The 14,927-nt window shown below is 39.4% G+C and overlaps 1 protein-coding gene across 2 annotated transcripts in view; it reads left to right on the forward strand.

Moving 5' to 3' along the window:
* edil3a (EGF-like repeats and discoidin I-like domains 3a) overlaps positions 1–14,927 on the forward strand; it is a 109,181-nt gene that overhangs the window by 25,261 nt on the left and 68,993 nt on the right. Inside the window, exons 4-5 of one of the 2 annotated variants that reach the window (XM_071482708.1) lie at positions 1,408–1,434; positions 12,319–12,447. In XM_071482708.1, the coding sequence (XP_071338809.1) occupies positions 1,408–1,434; positions 12,319–12,447 (156 nt within the window). Of the gene's footprint in view, positions 1–1,404; positions 1,435–12,318; positions 12,448–14,927 lie in introns of both variants that reach the window. The other variant, XM_071482707.1, reaches the window with a different exon arrangement.

The following is a 14,927-nucleotide window of genomic DNA, read 5'->3' on the forward strand; positions in this document are numbered from 1 at the left end:
TCACATTTAAAGCGGTGTCAAAGGCTGAATTTCACTCTTTAATTCCATCTGTTTATCACAATGGTGTCTGAGTGAATCATTCTCTCCTTCAGTTTGCAGCTGCTGAGAAAAAGATTTGTGTCGGCTGTTGAAATCACATGTTCTGAGGGTGTGTTAAGTTTGTCAGCTCAGCTTGTCTTGCTAGGCATTTAGTGGATACACTGAATACAGCCCACCCCTTTACCCCCAGCAATAAGGTACCACATTAAATTAGATTGGCAATATAAAAGTTTTTGAAACCCTCTGAGAGCACTTTGTGGAGCGATTTTATTTTCACATCCAAAAACACCACAGGGAGCACAGGCTGACAGAGCAGTGATGTTTGGTTTGTGAAGAGGAGAAAAATCCACTCATGTTTCTCGGTGTTGCTGCTGGAAATGAGACTTGATTAGTTTTCTAAGATGGATTTGGATCCATTTGCAGCTGCATGAAAAGTTGGCATCAATAACTGTCTCACCGTCTGCCTCATGATCTATGCGGCCTTAACCCTCCATATGCTAATACCTAATTAGTATTCAGTGCTGTACATGAAAACATGTACATGACATTGAATCATACTTTAATTAATGATTTATTGTAGGCAGTATCATTAGCTATCAGAAGTAATAAGTATTTAATGTGAAGCCCAAAATCCTGATACATTCAGAGTTTGTTTGTCCATCCATCCTTCCATCCATCCATCCATTCATCCATCCATCCAAAGACCCATTCCAATGGCTTTAGTTCATGCTGTAACACATTTCATCCCCAAAAATTATGCCAAATTTATTTGTCATCGTGTGCATTTGATGCCCTTGATCTTCTGCCTCTGCAACTTTGTCCAGCGTTCAGGTGCATTTTTTGAAACCAATTTTATGAGTGATGATGGAGATAGAGGGCTGTGGTAATGAAGGTAGACAGGCCAAATCTCAGCCACGGAGCTGGAGTGGGGTGCGGGAGCCAAGGATGCAGCATGCAAGTATGTATGCCACAGGGGCTAATCCTACACTGGTCCAGAATGATGAACACATATTAGTCAAAGGCCACCAACCAGGACATAGCATAGTAACAGTGTATGAATGGGGGATGGGCTCTGACATGGTGCCAGGTTACTTTTCATGGCGGCAGTGCGGCGTGTTTCTGTTGGCAGGATGTTGTACCCTACAGGTAGCAGGTGTGTCTGGTCTTACATACTTTACGCTCGATTGGATTACATGTCAAATGTTATGGCACATATGGTAGTGTACAGTGCAATTAATAATATAGTCTAATCAGCAGTGTTACATGCAGCTGCAGCACTGAATTCTGTGAAATTGTTGTGATAAAGCTAATGTAATTTTTCTCTCTTCCCCTCCTCCTTCTTTCTCCTGATCTGTGTCTCAACAGCAGCAGATGGTGAGGAACCAACTTCAGCAGGTGGGAAATTTTTATGCTTGGTAACATGATTTCCCTTCATTTGTGTATGTCTGTGTGTGTGTGAGAGAGAGAGAGAGAGAGAGAGAGAGAGAGAGAGAGAGAGAGAGAGAGAGAGAGAGAGATGGCGAGAGGGAGGGAGAGCGCTCCTTCAGTTTCTAAATCTTCACCAAGCCCCTTCCTTTCTTCATTACTACTGACTCTAATTCCTGCATCGACTCGCTGATCATGCCTGGTCAGCAGCACGTATGATTATACCATTTGGTTGTTCAATTCGTAACGCAGCTCTATTTAAACCTCCTCTAATAGTGTGACTCAAGAGAAATATCTGGTCTTTGTCTGGGACAGAGTTTTGAGATTGTTTTCAGAACTTCGCAGTCCAATTCAGCCCAATAATTGCTTTTGCTTGATTGCTTTTCATCATGAAATATCCTCCATACCTGAGTATTAACATCATTTGTAGAGCTGTTTTTGAAAATTAGCCCCAGTGTGTGTGAGTGTTGACTGTTGAAATCCATTAACTTAAGAGTAGCATTAACCCAGCAATTTCCATATCTCAAAAGCTCACTGTATTTTATCCAGCATTGTATCCTGAAATGTGTGCCATTAATATCAGTCTAAATGTACAGTGTATCCAGTCCCTGAGGAGTGCTTTGGGGGTGTTTGTGCTGCTCTTAGTGTCTGCATATAATAGGTAGTAAAGAACTGTGAACTATTATATAGAAACTCCCTTTTTAAATCATTATTAGAGACCATATTTGGTATTCAGATGTACTGCTTCTCATTATTGAGAGAACTAATGTAATGAGAGTTTTATTACAAAAGCAAGACCACAGAGGACAACAGTAAACAAGAACCTGATTTATCTTCATCAGTGATGTAATTAAAATGTCACTTCACATCCTGGGGAAGTACTGCAACTGAATACAAACTTCCTAGTTCTGAATGCATCCTCAGCATCTATTTGTTTTTGTCTATGCCTCTGTCATTAATATTAATCTCTGCTGGATTATTTGAGATCAAATGGGTTAAAACAAGAATGATTAATTTAACTAAGACAATAATACCCCAGAAATCAAAGCAGTTTGTTGTTGTAATGCTAAGCGCAGTGTAATCTCAGTCTCTTATCCATTAGACAAAAACTAGAAATACATGTATACACATAAACATACACACATATAGTGCAGTCAGAAAAGTGTTCCTTCACTTTTTTTCACATTTTATTATGTTGCAGCCTTATGTTAAATGTAGCAAATTCATTTTTCGCCTCGTCAATCTATGCTCAATGCCAAATAATGACAGAACAAAAATAGAGTTTTAGATATTTTATGCAAATTTATCAAAAAGGAAAAACTGAAATATCACATCGGCCTACATTTTCAGACCCAACACCTGTGACACTTGAAATTTAGCTCAGGTGCCTCCCATTTCTCTTGATCATGTTTGAGGTGGTAAATCCAGCTGATTGGACATGATTCGGAAAGGCACACAAATGTCTATGTAAGGTCTCACACAAAAACCAAGCCAACTGGATACAGAGACAGGATGGTGTCGATAAATCTGGTAAAGGCTACAAAAGGTTCCCAAGTGTACCATGGCCTCCATAATTCTTAAATGGAAGTATGACTCTTCATAGGGCTGGACACCCTTTAAACTGGGCAATCAAGGGAGAAGAGCCCTGGTAAGGGAGGTGACCAAGAACCTGATGGTCACTCTGGCTGACCTCCAGTCATAAAATTCCTGTGTTGAGATGGGAGAAACCTCCAGGACAACCACCTCTATGCATCATGTCTGGTTTCCTCCAGACATGACGCTTAGAATTCAGGCCAAACAGATCAATCTTAGTTTCATCAGACCAGAGAATCTTGTTTCTCACACTCTGAGAGACCTTTAGGTGCTTTTTTGCAAACTTTAACTGAGGAGAGGCTTATGTCTGGCCTCTTTGCCATATAGCCCAGACTGCAGGAATACTGCAGTAATGGTTCTCAAATCATGTCCAATCAGCTGCATTTACCATAGGTGGACTCCAATCAAGGTGTAAAAACATCTCGGAGATGATGAAAGAGGAATGGGAGGCACCTAAGCTAAATTTCAAGTGTCTCAGCAAAGGATCTTAATACTTATATCAGTGTGATGTTTCAGTTTTTCCTTGTTAAGAAAACAAAATTGTCTAAAACTCTGTTTTTCTTTGTCATGATGGGATATTGAGTCAGAATTGATGAGGGGAAAAATTAATATATCTGAATAGACATTTGCCACAACAGTGACTTTTTCAATTAAACTGAAAGTGAACATTGAAAAGTTTATTTTAGCTAAACAATTTGAAATTGAAAATTAAATGTCAACATGGAAACTTTAAATCAAGAAGGCACAATTTAAATTAGACTAATGGAATAAATGTCAGATAACAGACAGACTATAGATCTGATTATACATCATCCCTAATGTCTTAATTTTTCTAAAATAATTAGACTGCCAGCTGTTAACATGCTAAAGATCAACAGATATTTATAACGTACAATTTATTTATTTATTTTTTCTATACCCTGTACATATTTCAGATAACAGAGAGAAGGCAGCAGCACAAGAAATAATTATCGGATTTGAAAATGACCTGAATTAGGTGTGACTTGTGACCACTGACCTGGAACTGGACTTAGAGAGAAAATAGGACAGGGTGATGTGGAAGACCAAATTACTCATGACAGGTTTGAAGAATTTAGCATATCGCCTGCCATTTCACAGTCTCCATATCTTTAATATCCATATTCACACCCTTTGTCTGGGCTCACATAAAGGAGGACTATTCTTCAGAACAATTGGCCTGTATTTCTTAGCTCCTGTGTGTATCTCTGTCTATGCCCATGCTGATTTGATTGTATTGTAGTATAGTCTGTGAACATTTGCCAACCATCTGCTCGGCATCTGAAGCTACTATTACAATTGAAACTCTGAGGTCTAGAGAGAATATATGCTTAGTGTGCTAACCTTGATAGAATATTAGATTTCATTTTGCCCGCCTCCTCAATGGAATATTAAAATTGGCTACATTTTATATACATAAGGTGAGATAAAATATCTTCTTTACATCTAGGAAAGCCTATTCATATTATAAGAAACAGAAAATTCTTGAATAAAATAGAAATGTGAAGGTCATGGGTGATTTACTGCACAAATTTGTTGCAAATAATCGGAAGTTGTGAGCTCAGTGGGACTCTTTTTGTTGTGTTTGATAGTGTAGTGTGAGTTGGTCATGTTAGTACTGAATATCACATCATTACCCCTTTGATTTTGTTACATCAATTATTAAATTTAATCTTGAATGTGTGAAATGAACATTTTTTTTTCCCTTAAAGGTGTTTGATCAGTCACAAAGAAATCTGAAAGTACATTTAAATCCTCCCCCTCTTTTCTTGTCATAAATAAGAAGTGATTTAATGGGCAGTGGTCTTTCATTATGTGTAAAGAGTTTCTAATAATCACATATCTCCATAAAGAAAAATGTTCCTTTTCAACAGCTGTTCCTCTCAGATTGTCACATGCTCAAAACTCTTCAGAGGCTTTTCAGCAGCAGTAGACGAACTTATCATGTGCACCGGAAAGTGTCGGAAGCGGAGTTTTCAGTATATTGACAATCCAAGTTTAAAAATTATAGATAAAGAGACAGAGAGTACTCTGAGCGAGAACTGTGTCCTCTCATACCGATTGTCCATTTTACAGATTTTCATAAGCTTGGTATGTTTTGATATATTGTTATTGTGCATTCCAATGCACTTTATGCTTCATGCACGCATGATAAGTTGTTTTTAGGCTGAATTTCTATCACCAAGCCACATTCTAAGTTTACACTGAATGAAAGAGTAAATAAACATCCCAACCTTTTAATTTGCATCTGCTTTCAGTTCCATAAAATTGAGGGTTACTTTGTTGTGCGCTTTCTTTGTTGGTGCAAAATGTGTTTCACGGGCTGAAGACTTTTACTCTTTATCAAATGTTTGGCCTAACGTCAGTCTCTCAGGTCAACACTGTCCCTGGTATTGATGAAGCAAACTCTTCAGGGTGCAGTTCTTCCAGGGAACTCCAGGAGGGGCGGGCTCTGGCTTCCACAAACCAATCACAAACTAAAGCACTGCAGAGGCTGCACATTTTCACAAATATACACATTTCATTACAAGAGGTCAGGGATGAGGTAATTGGAAAATGTAGACTTTCTGAAATGAATTTCAACTACATGCCTCAACTAACAATGTAAATGCGAAAGCTCTATGGCCATGGCATTAGCACTCAAAATACTTCAGATGGCCCTAAGAGGGGAAACAAATGCATAACTCAGCCTTCAGGTTAAGTGGTTAACTCAGTCTACAAGCAGAACACAGAGAAATAGTTCTTTATTGAACTAGTTAGAGATAGCCTCTGTCTGATTATCTGAAATCTTAATGTATTACAGCTGATCCATTCTTTCAATTTGGCATTGCTCACAACCATTACAATCAGGAGAAAGCCTTTTTAGGCAAGACCTTTAGGAGGCAGGGACACTGCTTTGACATTTTCATGGCATTTAGACCCTGACAAGACAACCTCCATTTCTGCCTGTCTCAGGATCTTCCTGGAATGATGCTGATCTTCAGTGTGACCTCTCCTTTCAGATATTTATTTGACATATTCCAAACCATTTTGTTTTTGTGTGATTCTTACTACTTTGAACTCTAAGTGCATTTGTCTGACATTGTCAAATGCTGATGGGCTGAAATGGCAGAGTGGGAAGGGCACAGGAGAATAGGAGTCCAAGGACTTATTGAAAGCAAGAACCTACGGCAGCTCACGCTGAGAGCACTGATGTAATACTGCTGGTACAGTGCCAGCTTTCATAAGTCGAGGTGAAGGATGGGTGCAGTGACCATGAGCTTGTGAACCAGTGAAGCCATCATGGAAAAAGAGGCTGGGTTAAAATAGATTTGACACAATTAGGCCATGTCAGATTTCTCTTTGATGTGGCTGGGTGCACATTCAGAGTGAAGACGCATTAATGTAAATTTCATACTCGAGGCATACTTGAGGCAGGTAAAATGTGAGTGTTTTCGTCTTTCTCTTTCAAGATTTTAGTTAAAATTGATGGGCTTGCTTGTCACTGTTATCTCGGTACCATGGTAGCTGGAGACACTAGGACTGAAAGTCAGAGCTGTATTCATTTACAGGGCCGTTTTGTTTGTTTGTTTGTTTGTTTTTTCATTGACAGTCATTTCAGTTGAGTCTAGCGAATCTTCTTGATAATAAAGGCTTTTTTTAAATTGAGGGAGTGGTTGTAACTGGGGTAGTGTTGCTCAGTGCAGTCTTCAATGGAAGATCAAATCTTGTGCGCAGATGCCTGTTTGTGGGTATTAGATTAAAGGCACTCCCTCTGCTGCTGCTGTACAATAAATGGTCAGCTGGCCCCACAACATGACCCACTTGACTGGGATCAGCAGAAATCTTTGTCAAGGAACGGTCAATAAAGCTTCATCTGACCTCCTCATGACCCTACACAATCATGTTAAAACTATTCAGACTAAATGGATACTAAAGGGTAGCTGTAACAAGACTTCTGTTCTTTTCCCTGTCTTTAGCTGTCAGTGAATACCTGTAATACAGTGTTCACATTTTTCATAGAGAAATATTTTCTCTGAGTCTCTGTAATAGAAAACTGGAGAACAAGAGGCTCAGTCTTTAATTATATTCTTCTTACAAAGTCAAGTAAGTCTTAATGCCTCAAGCTTCTCAACTTCAATGGTGCATTGTTGTATTGTAAACAATGCCATTTAAAGGGCTGCGTAATGTATAAGATACAGAACACACAACATTATCCTCCTCCTTAATGAAATGAGTAGCTCTACATTTGTACATTTGGATCGAGCCATTGTTTGTGACAGCTGTCAGCTAACATGTAACATACACATACTGTATGTAGCCTTAACCCTGAAAATGTCAGGCCGTTGCGATTGATGTGGAAGGAAACAAAGGATGCTTTCCTGTGTTTAACCATCGGTCAGGTTTTCACAGCTGATTGATCGGCTTCTCTTTGCTGCCAGAAAAGAAATCACAACGCTCGTGCCGGACACAACACAGGCTCACATCAATCACAGAGCGAGCGTTGGCTTGTACAGCAGAGCAGCAGCTGACATTCACACCAAAGCTGCCAATGTTTCCTCCAGACACGCATCGCACAACTCACACACAGGGTGAAGTGAGCGTCAACTGACAGCCTGATGAGATCTTCTCAGATGACACACGATGCCCATTTCCTGGCCTTTTGTAGAAAAGTTGCTTGTTTTTTTTTTGTTTTTGTTTTGTTTTGTTTTCTTAGATGTGTTCTGCCCATTCCTCCCTGCAGCCTCCACCATGCCTGTCAGTCATATCTGCATTCATGTTTAACTAAAAATGGTCAGCTGGTGCAGTGAATGAGTGATTTTTTTTCTTTAGAGCACAAAGTAGCATTCATTTCCCAAAATGGAAATAAAAGCAAGAGGACATGTTAGTCCATCATATTTATATATTGTTTGTTTATTCATTTATTTTTACAGTAGGTTTTAAAAGAATTTTAAATCATCCCACTGAGGACATGATTGTAGCAATAGCAATTACATGCTGTTAGTTTGAGGCTAGTTTGCGTCCTCTCTGAGGAATGCATTTTTTGATGCTGAGAATGCTGAGTGAATGTCAGATATTGTGTGTGTGATAATGTGGCTGTGGCGTCTGATCCTCACTCCCAGCATCATTGCAGTTCATCAGCTTTTGACTTTTTTTCATCACACAGGGTATGAAAATACGCAATGTCTCACCTTGAAGGTCGCTTGCCTCAGAATTATCATCCGGGTTCATAAATCACTGTATCGGTAAATCAATATTTTTGAAATTTGTCTTTGTAATGTTTTGGAGCCTTTTATGTCTTTAAAAAAAACACAAATTTCAGAGTCAAACGTAAATGTCATACACAACACACTCTCTGTGTGTCTCTTGCACACACTCTCTCTCTCCCTCTCTCTCTCTCTCTCTCTCTCTCTCTCCCTCCCCTTCTCCTTCCCTCCCTGCTTTCTTTCCACTTTATGCGCTCTCCATTAGGGAGGCTGTCAGTACGCTTTGCTGCGACTATAGATCGTCACGTCAAAACAGCCCTGAAACCTCACCCCTCCTCTCCCTCAGAGAGCAGGGCCTCTGTGAAAGCTATTATTCGTTCCTCTGTTCAACCGATTAGCCACCGCTCTCATTATTACCGATACAGGTCCTGGCTTTGAAATGGCATGACTCCGATAGGATTACATCGTTTTGTAATTCATATCCAGAGGCCCACCAATTCCAATGAGAGAACAATAATAAGCTTGCTCGTGGTGTTTATTTATTTATTTTTCTTTATTGAGTTCTTTTTAAGCGCACACATGTTCTGGGTTGGGATGATATAGAATACAATTCGAGGCTGCACCCATTTTCTTGACATTGTCAGATTTTGCTTTTATGGCTGTTCATTTGTCAAATCGACTTAAGAGGGCATGATAGTCTCACCCTTGAGACTTCTTCTTGTTGCTCATCACTTAAAATGAAATAAGAGGCCTGCCAAAGCACAGCTCATCTGTCAACTGTAAGATATGACCGTCAAGACACTAGAATAGAAATTGTATCAAGGGACAGGAAGCTTTAAAAAAAGGCTCATGCAAGCAAATTTGTTTTGCTTGTTCTGGTTCTTCTGTCAACAGACTTTACAAGCTGTGGACTGACCGTATGCTAGCACATAAACCCCTAGACTTTCTTTTCACGTTGGTCTTTTAATGTTCAACACATGCTGAGGTTTAGCCAAGTTTGCATATCCAAAGGGAGACTTCTAAAGTTTTCCCATCCAATCTCAATCCACAAACTTTTGACACCCTCGGTGCAGTTGTACAATGCGATGTTTAAAAGATGAGACGGCTATCGGCAGGCCCTTGAGTTATGAAACCAATAAGCATGGGTCAAAGCCTCGTTATTTTCATTTGGCCCCGCGCTGCAGGTTAGTCCAAGGAAGATTTTAGATGGCAGTTATATGGCACCATGTCGTGGGCACTGCCAATGGAGTAATAAATTGCTATGTCATGCATTTGAATATAATAACGTTGAGTCAAGGCCTTGGTTATCATTGTTGGTTCCAAAGAAATAATATGAGAACGAACTGCTAAAATTTAAAAGAATGAAACAGCACACCGACAGAGGTAAAATTGTTCCAGCGTCGTTATTAATCATTACCATCAAAATTAATTATTTTTTTGAGTTGAAATTCTTATGTTTGTTAAATCCTCAAAGTATGAATTCACTAGCAGCTGCAGAGCTTCCCAGTGTTCACTACACCCAGAAATTGAAGAATAAACATTGGTAATGATGAATGTGGTGGTGCCAACAGAACATATTGTGAATATGAATTCTCTTAAAAATTAGTGTTTGACGCACAAAGGCCTTTTCTGTACTGAGCAGTACTGACCCTTGGAGCATAAGCACCCTTTGAGTTTCAGTAAGAATGAGGAACCATTGTAATGTGTTTTGTGTGGAATGGCAGCTTGTGGAAACTTTTACAATGTGGGCTGGTATTCATGGTGATTTAAGGTTCTGAATACACTGAATACACCAGATAGACAGTTCCTATTCATTCCGCTGAGTTTGAACTGCTGAATTTTGAAATGTTCCACACTGTACTGCCACTACTGCTAACTTATGTTTAAATTACTGTTTCATTCAGTTTTTACATTAAGGTTAATTTGCTGTTAAATTACTGGCAATTTACTTTGTACATTTCCATTTTTGCACTTTTGTATACACTGTTATTCTACCTCTCACATTAATTTTCACTTTTTACACATTTGCATTGTATATTTTTTTCTTTTTTTTTTTTTTACATTTTCTGTGTGCTTATTATTATTACTGTTTCTCTTTTCTAACTGCATGTTGAGCAGTTGTTACAACACAATTTGCCTGCAGGGATCAGTTAAGTTTTTTGTTGATTCTGATATTGATAATTGGCCCTCTGAAAGGACAAAAATAAGCAATTAGACCTGTTTAACTGGTGAATTGTGCACAGTAAGTGTCCACTTTTAATTTATTTATATTTATTTCAAATGCAACGCTTTTTTGCATTATAAAAAAAATGTACTAATTGCTTATTTTGTGGGTTGGCGTTGTTGACATAAGATATAGGACAATTTGTCATTGTAAGCAAACTCTCATAGACCAACAACAATAGAAAACAAGATAAAACAAGATAAATAAACAGGATAATTATGATGAGGTGGCGTCCTCTGTCTGATAGTATAGTAAATAAAGGCATTTGAATGAGACAGGTAAACAGTGACAGGCCCACAGGATTAAGGGATTCCCAGCAATTTCACACTGTTGACACTCTCCACCTTCTCAGCATTTATGTTAAGAGGGGTCAAGGTGTGTGGGCTTCCTTGATCTCCTAAAGTCCACAATGGTCTTAATGGTTTTCATTCTGTTCAGAACCAGATTATTGTTCAAACACCTCTTGACCAGATGTTGGACCTCCTCTCTGTAGTGTGCACCTCATTGTCGGATACCAGCGCCTGAAGTAGTGTCATCAGCAAACTTCACTAGTGTGAGAGGAATCATGGGTGAGGAGCGTGAAGAGGGCTGGACCAAGCACAGAGCCCTGTGGTGCACCTGTGCTCAGGATGAGGGTTGAGGATGTGTGTTTGCCCATTCTGACATTTTGTGGTCTGCTACTGAAGAAGTCAATAATCCATAAACAGAGTGAAGTGGCTAATCCCAGGTTGTTGAGTTTGTCTACCAGTTTATGGGGGATTATAGGATTAAAAGTGGAGCTGAAGTCAACATCCAAGCATCCTGGCATATGTGTTTGGATGCTCCAGTTGGTCGGTTATATGAAGTGCGACTGAGACTGCATCCTTAACTGGTCTATTCTCAGGATAAACAAAGTGGTGGTTATCCAGATCAGTAGGGGTGATGACCTTGATGTGAGATAGTGACCTCTCAAAGCACTTCATAGCAACTGGCATTAGGTTAGAGCAACTGGGTGATAGTCATAAACTACTGTCTTTTTGGGCACAGGGACGATGGTGGTGGATTTAAATCAGGCAGGGGATGCAGCCTGTTGTAGGGAGAGGTTAAAATGCTGGTGGATCACCCCTGCTCGCACCTCTGCCGGTCAGCACATGTTTGGCCTGACAACCAGTCTGCTTCTTCTGCTTTGGGGTTGTCTGTTTTCATCAAAGTTGTTCCACTCAGTATTCAGCAGTTCACTTTTTCCTGCCACTCTTGGTAAATGTGTATGTGTGTTGGCATGAGTGTTTTTCAGTGCATATAGGTGATAGGGCTCTACCTTGGAGCCAGCCTGCTCTCTCCACAGAGCACTGCGAGAATGTTGCCTGCCTGGAGGGGACATATTCAGTGATTCTTAGATGGTGCCTTGGGCTGCCCTCCAGACCATGGAGACCAGCAGCAGTCACTGAAAGCCAGCCTCTCCCCACTCTGCTGTCATCTTCAGTTTTGCCTTCCAAACTGTTTTACTTACACTCTGTCTCACATGGTCCAACCCAATTTAATTAATTCACAAACTTTGACTTGACTTTTTTTTTTACTGTAAAAGTGTTCAAATACACAGCCAATACCCACTTTTGATTTATTTCCTTTCTTAAATCACCATGTTTTGTGAGAATGTTTTTATTGGTGTTGCCATGGTGATATTCATTTTATTCATGCACTCGCTGAAAAGCAGCGTGTTACACCAGACTGAATCTATTACCTAGAACACTGTGTTCTTGTATACATGGTAAATGAGAGAGTAAAAGATGCAGACCGTTATCAGTGTCTCACAGTCTTAACTTCTTAACACTGTTTTCCTCCCTTTCCACACAGGCCCTTGCCATCCAAACCCTTGCCACAATGGAGGAACATGTGAGATCAGTGAGACCTACAGGGGCGACACCTTCATTGGTTACGTCTGCAAGTGTCCACCAGGATTCAGTGGAGTTCACTGCCAACACAGTAAGCTATGCTACTAAGAACCTTAAAAACTCGAATTCTCATAAAATACTGTATTAAATCAAAAAGCATGCAAGATTTTGGAAAATCTATGCCCCACTTTTTACAAATTTCCATGAAGTAGGATTTGTTTGTCTGATCTGAAAGGTTTTCCAACACGAATAATGACCTTGAGCAGTGAATAAATGTTGGAAAGCCAACAGAAAGTAAATCGCTGTTGAAAGGACGAGTTCAGCAAAATGACGGTGGGTTTGGTAGAGAAAAGAAGTGCTGAACTTGCTTTCTTTTGTTGAGCATGCTCTTAATAAAGGTTAGTGTCAGAAGGTCTTTGCTGCCTATGAGATTGTACTTTATGTTAGTCCAGGAACATCATTCTCAACCCCAGTACAATTTATGCTCTATCTTTAAACTGACTCTCTGAACTCTGACACCCTGAAACTGGACACAGGGGTAATCACTGCAAACTGCAGACTGCAAACTGTGAACTGCAAACGAGAGGTACTGAAGGAACACATAAGGTTGCAACCAACACCTGCAACTATAAAAACTTGGCATTGCAATAGTGTGTAAATCAGAGGTCTTCCGAGTGTGTTTTGATGTAATTGACAGCATTTTACAATGAAAGAAATGAAAGTACCGGGAAATGAGAAACATCACTTTTCCTAAAACAACAAAAACTTCTATTGATTTCTCCATCTTTTCTTCTGAAACTCCACAACTGCCATGTTTGTTTTGATAACTGTTCACAGCAACAACAGTGTAAAGTAATAAACTGTAGTAGTTATTGTTCTCAGCAGTTTCCCAGAAAATATTAGTTGCTTTCAAGGCCTGGTTGTGTCAATATTACTTGCAGCACCTCTTATTTCCTATTTCTGACAAGTGAAACCAAGATTATTCATTTGAAAAAGCAAGAATGTCATGAAAAAAAGGTGGAATCAACATTAGCTAGCCGGCAGTACAAATAAACAAGTGTAGCATTGAACCTTTACATTAATATCCCTCATTTTGAAAAGCATGTAGCTTTGACGTCAAGTGCTAAATCTTGCTAATCCTACAGTATGATATATAGGCCAAGGCCTGTGGCTGCCCTGCATGTGTGTGTGCTTGGCTGAGCATTGTATTAGTCTGCACTAGATGGTTGTCCTTCATTGCAGGTGTGCTTGTAAGTAATGGATTAAATGTATCATCTTGCAAACTGTGTAGTGAGATGGATCCTTACTTAGTTTGAAAGAAAAAGAGGGATAGAGGGAAAGAGAGAGACACAAACCGTGAATCATTTGATTCTGTCTCATGACTGCCACATTTACACCAAGGTTAAACAAGAAAATAGAAATAAGATGTTATTTTGTTTTGCTTTTGTTTTTGAACAGTCAGCCATTTGTTTGTTTCCACATCATTGTCCCCCCCCCCCCCCCCCCCCCTCCTTTTTTTATTAGAACGCACAAAACATAAAAGGAAATGCAGCAAGTCACTATATCAACAGTATGTCATTGTGTGTGTCTTCAGCCAGAACTGTGAGCCATTGGCTAGCATTTATGTCATAATTCAGTTATTGTTTCCTATTAAGCCCTTAGGGTAGTGAGAAACTGATTTGATATGGGCTGAATACACATTAATGTCTGCCAATTTCTCTCAGTCATTACAGCCGAATGGAAGAGAGTGGGTGAGAGAGAGAGAGAGAGAGAGAGAGAGAGAGAGAGCGGGAGAATCCTGTACCTTAAGACATTAATAATCAAATCTAGCATCTGGGTAGTCCCTGCAATTAAATGATAAAGGAACATAAATAATTGCTCTTTTAGAATGACAGCGTTGCTGGTATGATGATGGCATTTAATGGATGGCAAGCTGGCTGAGAATTGCAGGGTGTAAGAAATAATACAAAAACAAGGCAGCAGGTGAACAATCTGTCATCTAATCTGTGTGTTATTTTAATGAATATCACCCAGTTTTATGGGTAGATAATGATGTAAGTCTTTCCATTGCTAATGACAGTTCAAACTAGTACATAACTTTTAAGTACTGCATCTGTCGATATTATAAATTCATCAATACACTCACTAGTCTTTGTTTTAATAAGGTCACAGCTGTTGTGACAGAATGGAAGTCTGCTGCTTGGAGTATTAGCTATTCATCATAAAATATTAAACCAAATACTTGAGAAAACAAACCCTTCAGTCAGCATCTTTACAAAACGTTTTTAGGTTGGATTTAGGATGCTGGATTCTGGATGGTCTTGGATAGTAGGATTACCCTGCAATTTATGTGATATTTAATCCAGTGTTTTAAATCAGTGTTGCCCCAGATCGATGTTTAGCTTTGTGTACTGTGTACTATACAGATGTAACATAAATATGTGTAGGCCAGCCCTGGCTTTTTACTCCTGCTCTTACCATGTCCTTGCTCCGTCAGAGCTAAATCCAATTTCATACCTTTGAATGTTATCCTGAATACATGCACTACATATCCCGCTTGTTAGACCAGTT

The sequence above is a fragment of the Trachinotus anak genome, unplaced genomic scaffold (assembly GCF_046630095.1).
Source record: "Trachinotus anak isolate AG129_WGS33_773 ecotype Australia unplaced genomic scaffold, CSIRO_AGI_Tana_v1 ptg000008l, whole genome shotgun sequence".
NCBI lineage: Eukaryota > Metazoa > Chordata > Actinopteri > Carangiformes > Carangidae > Trachinotus > Trachinotus anak.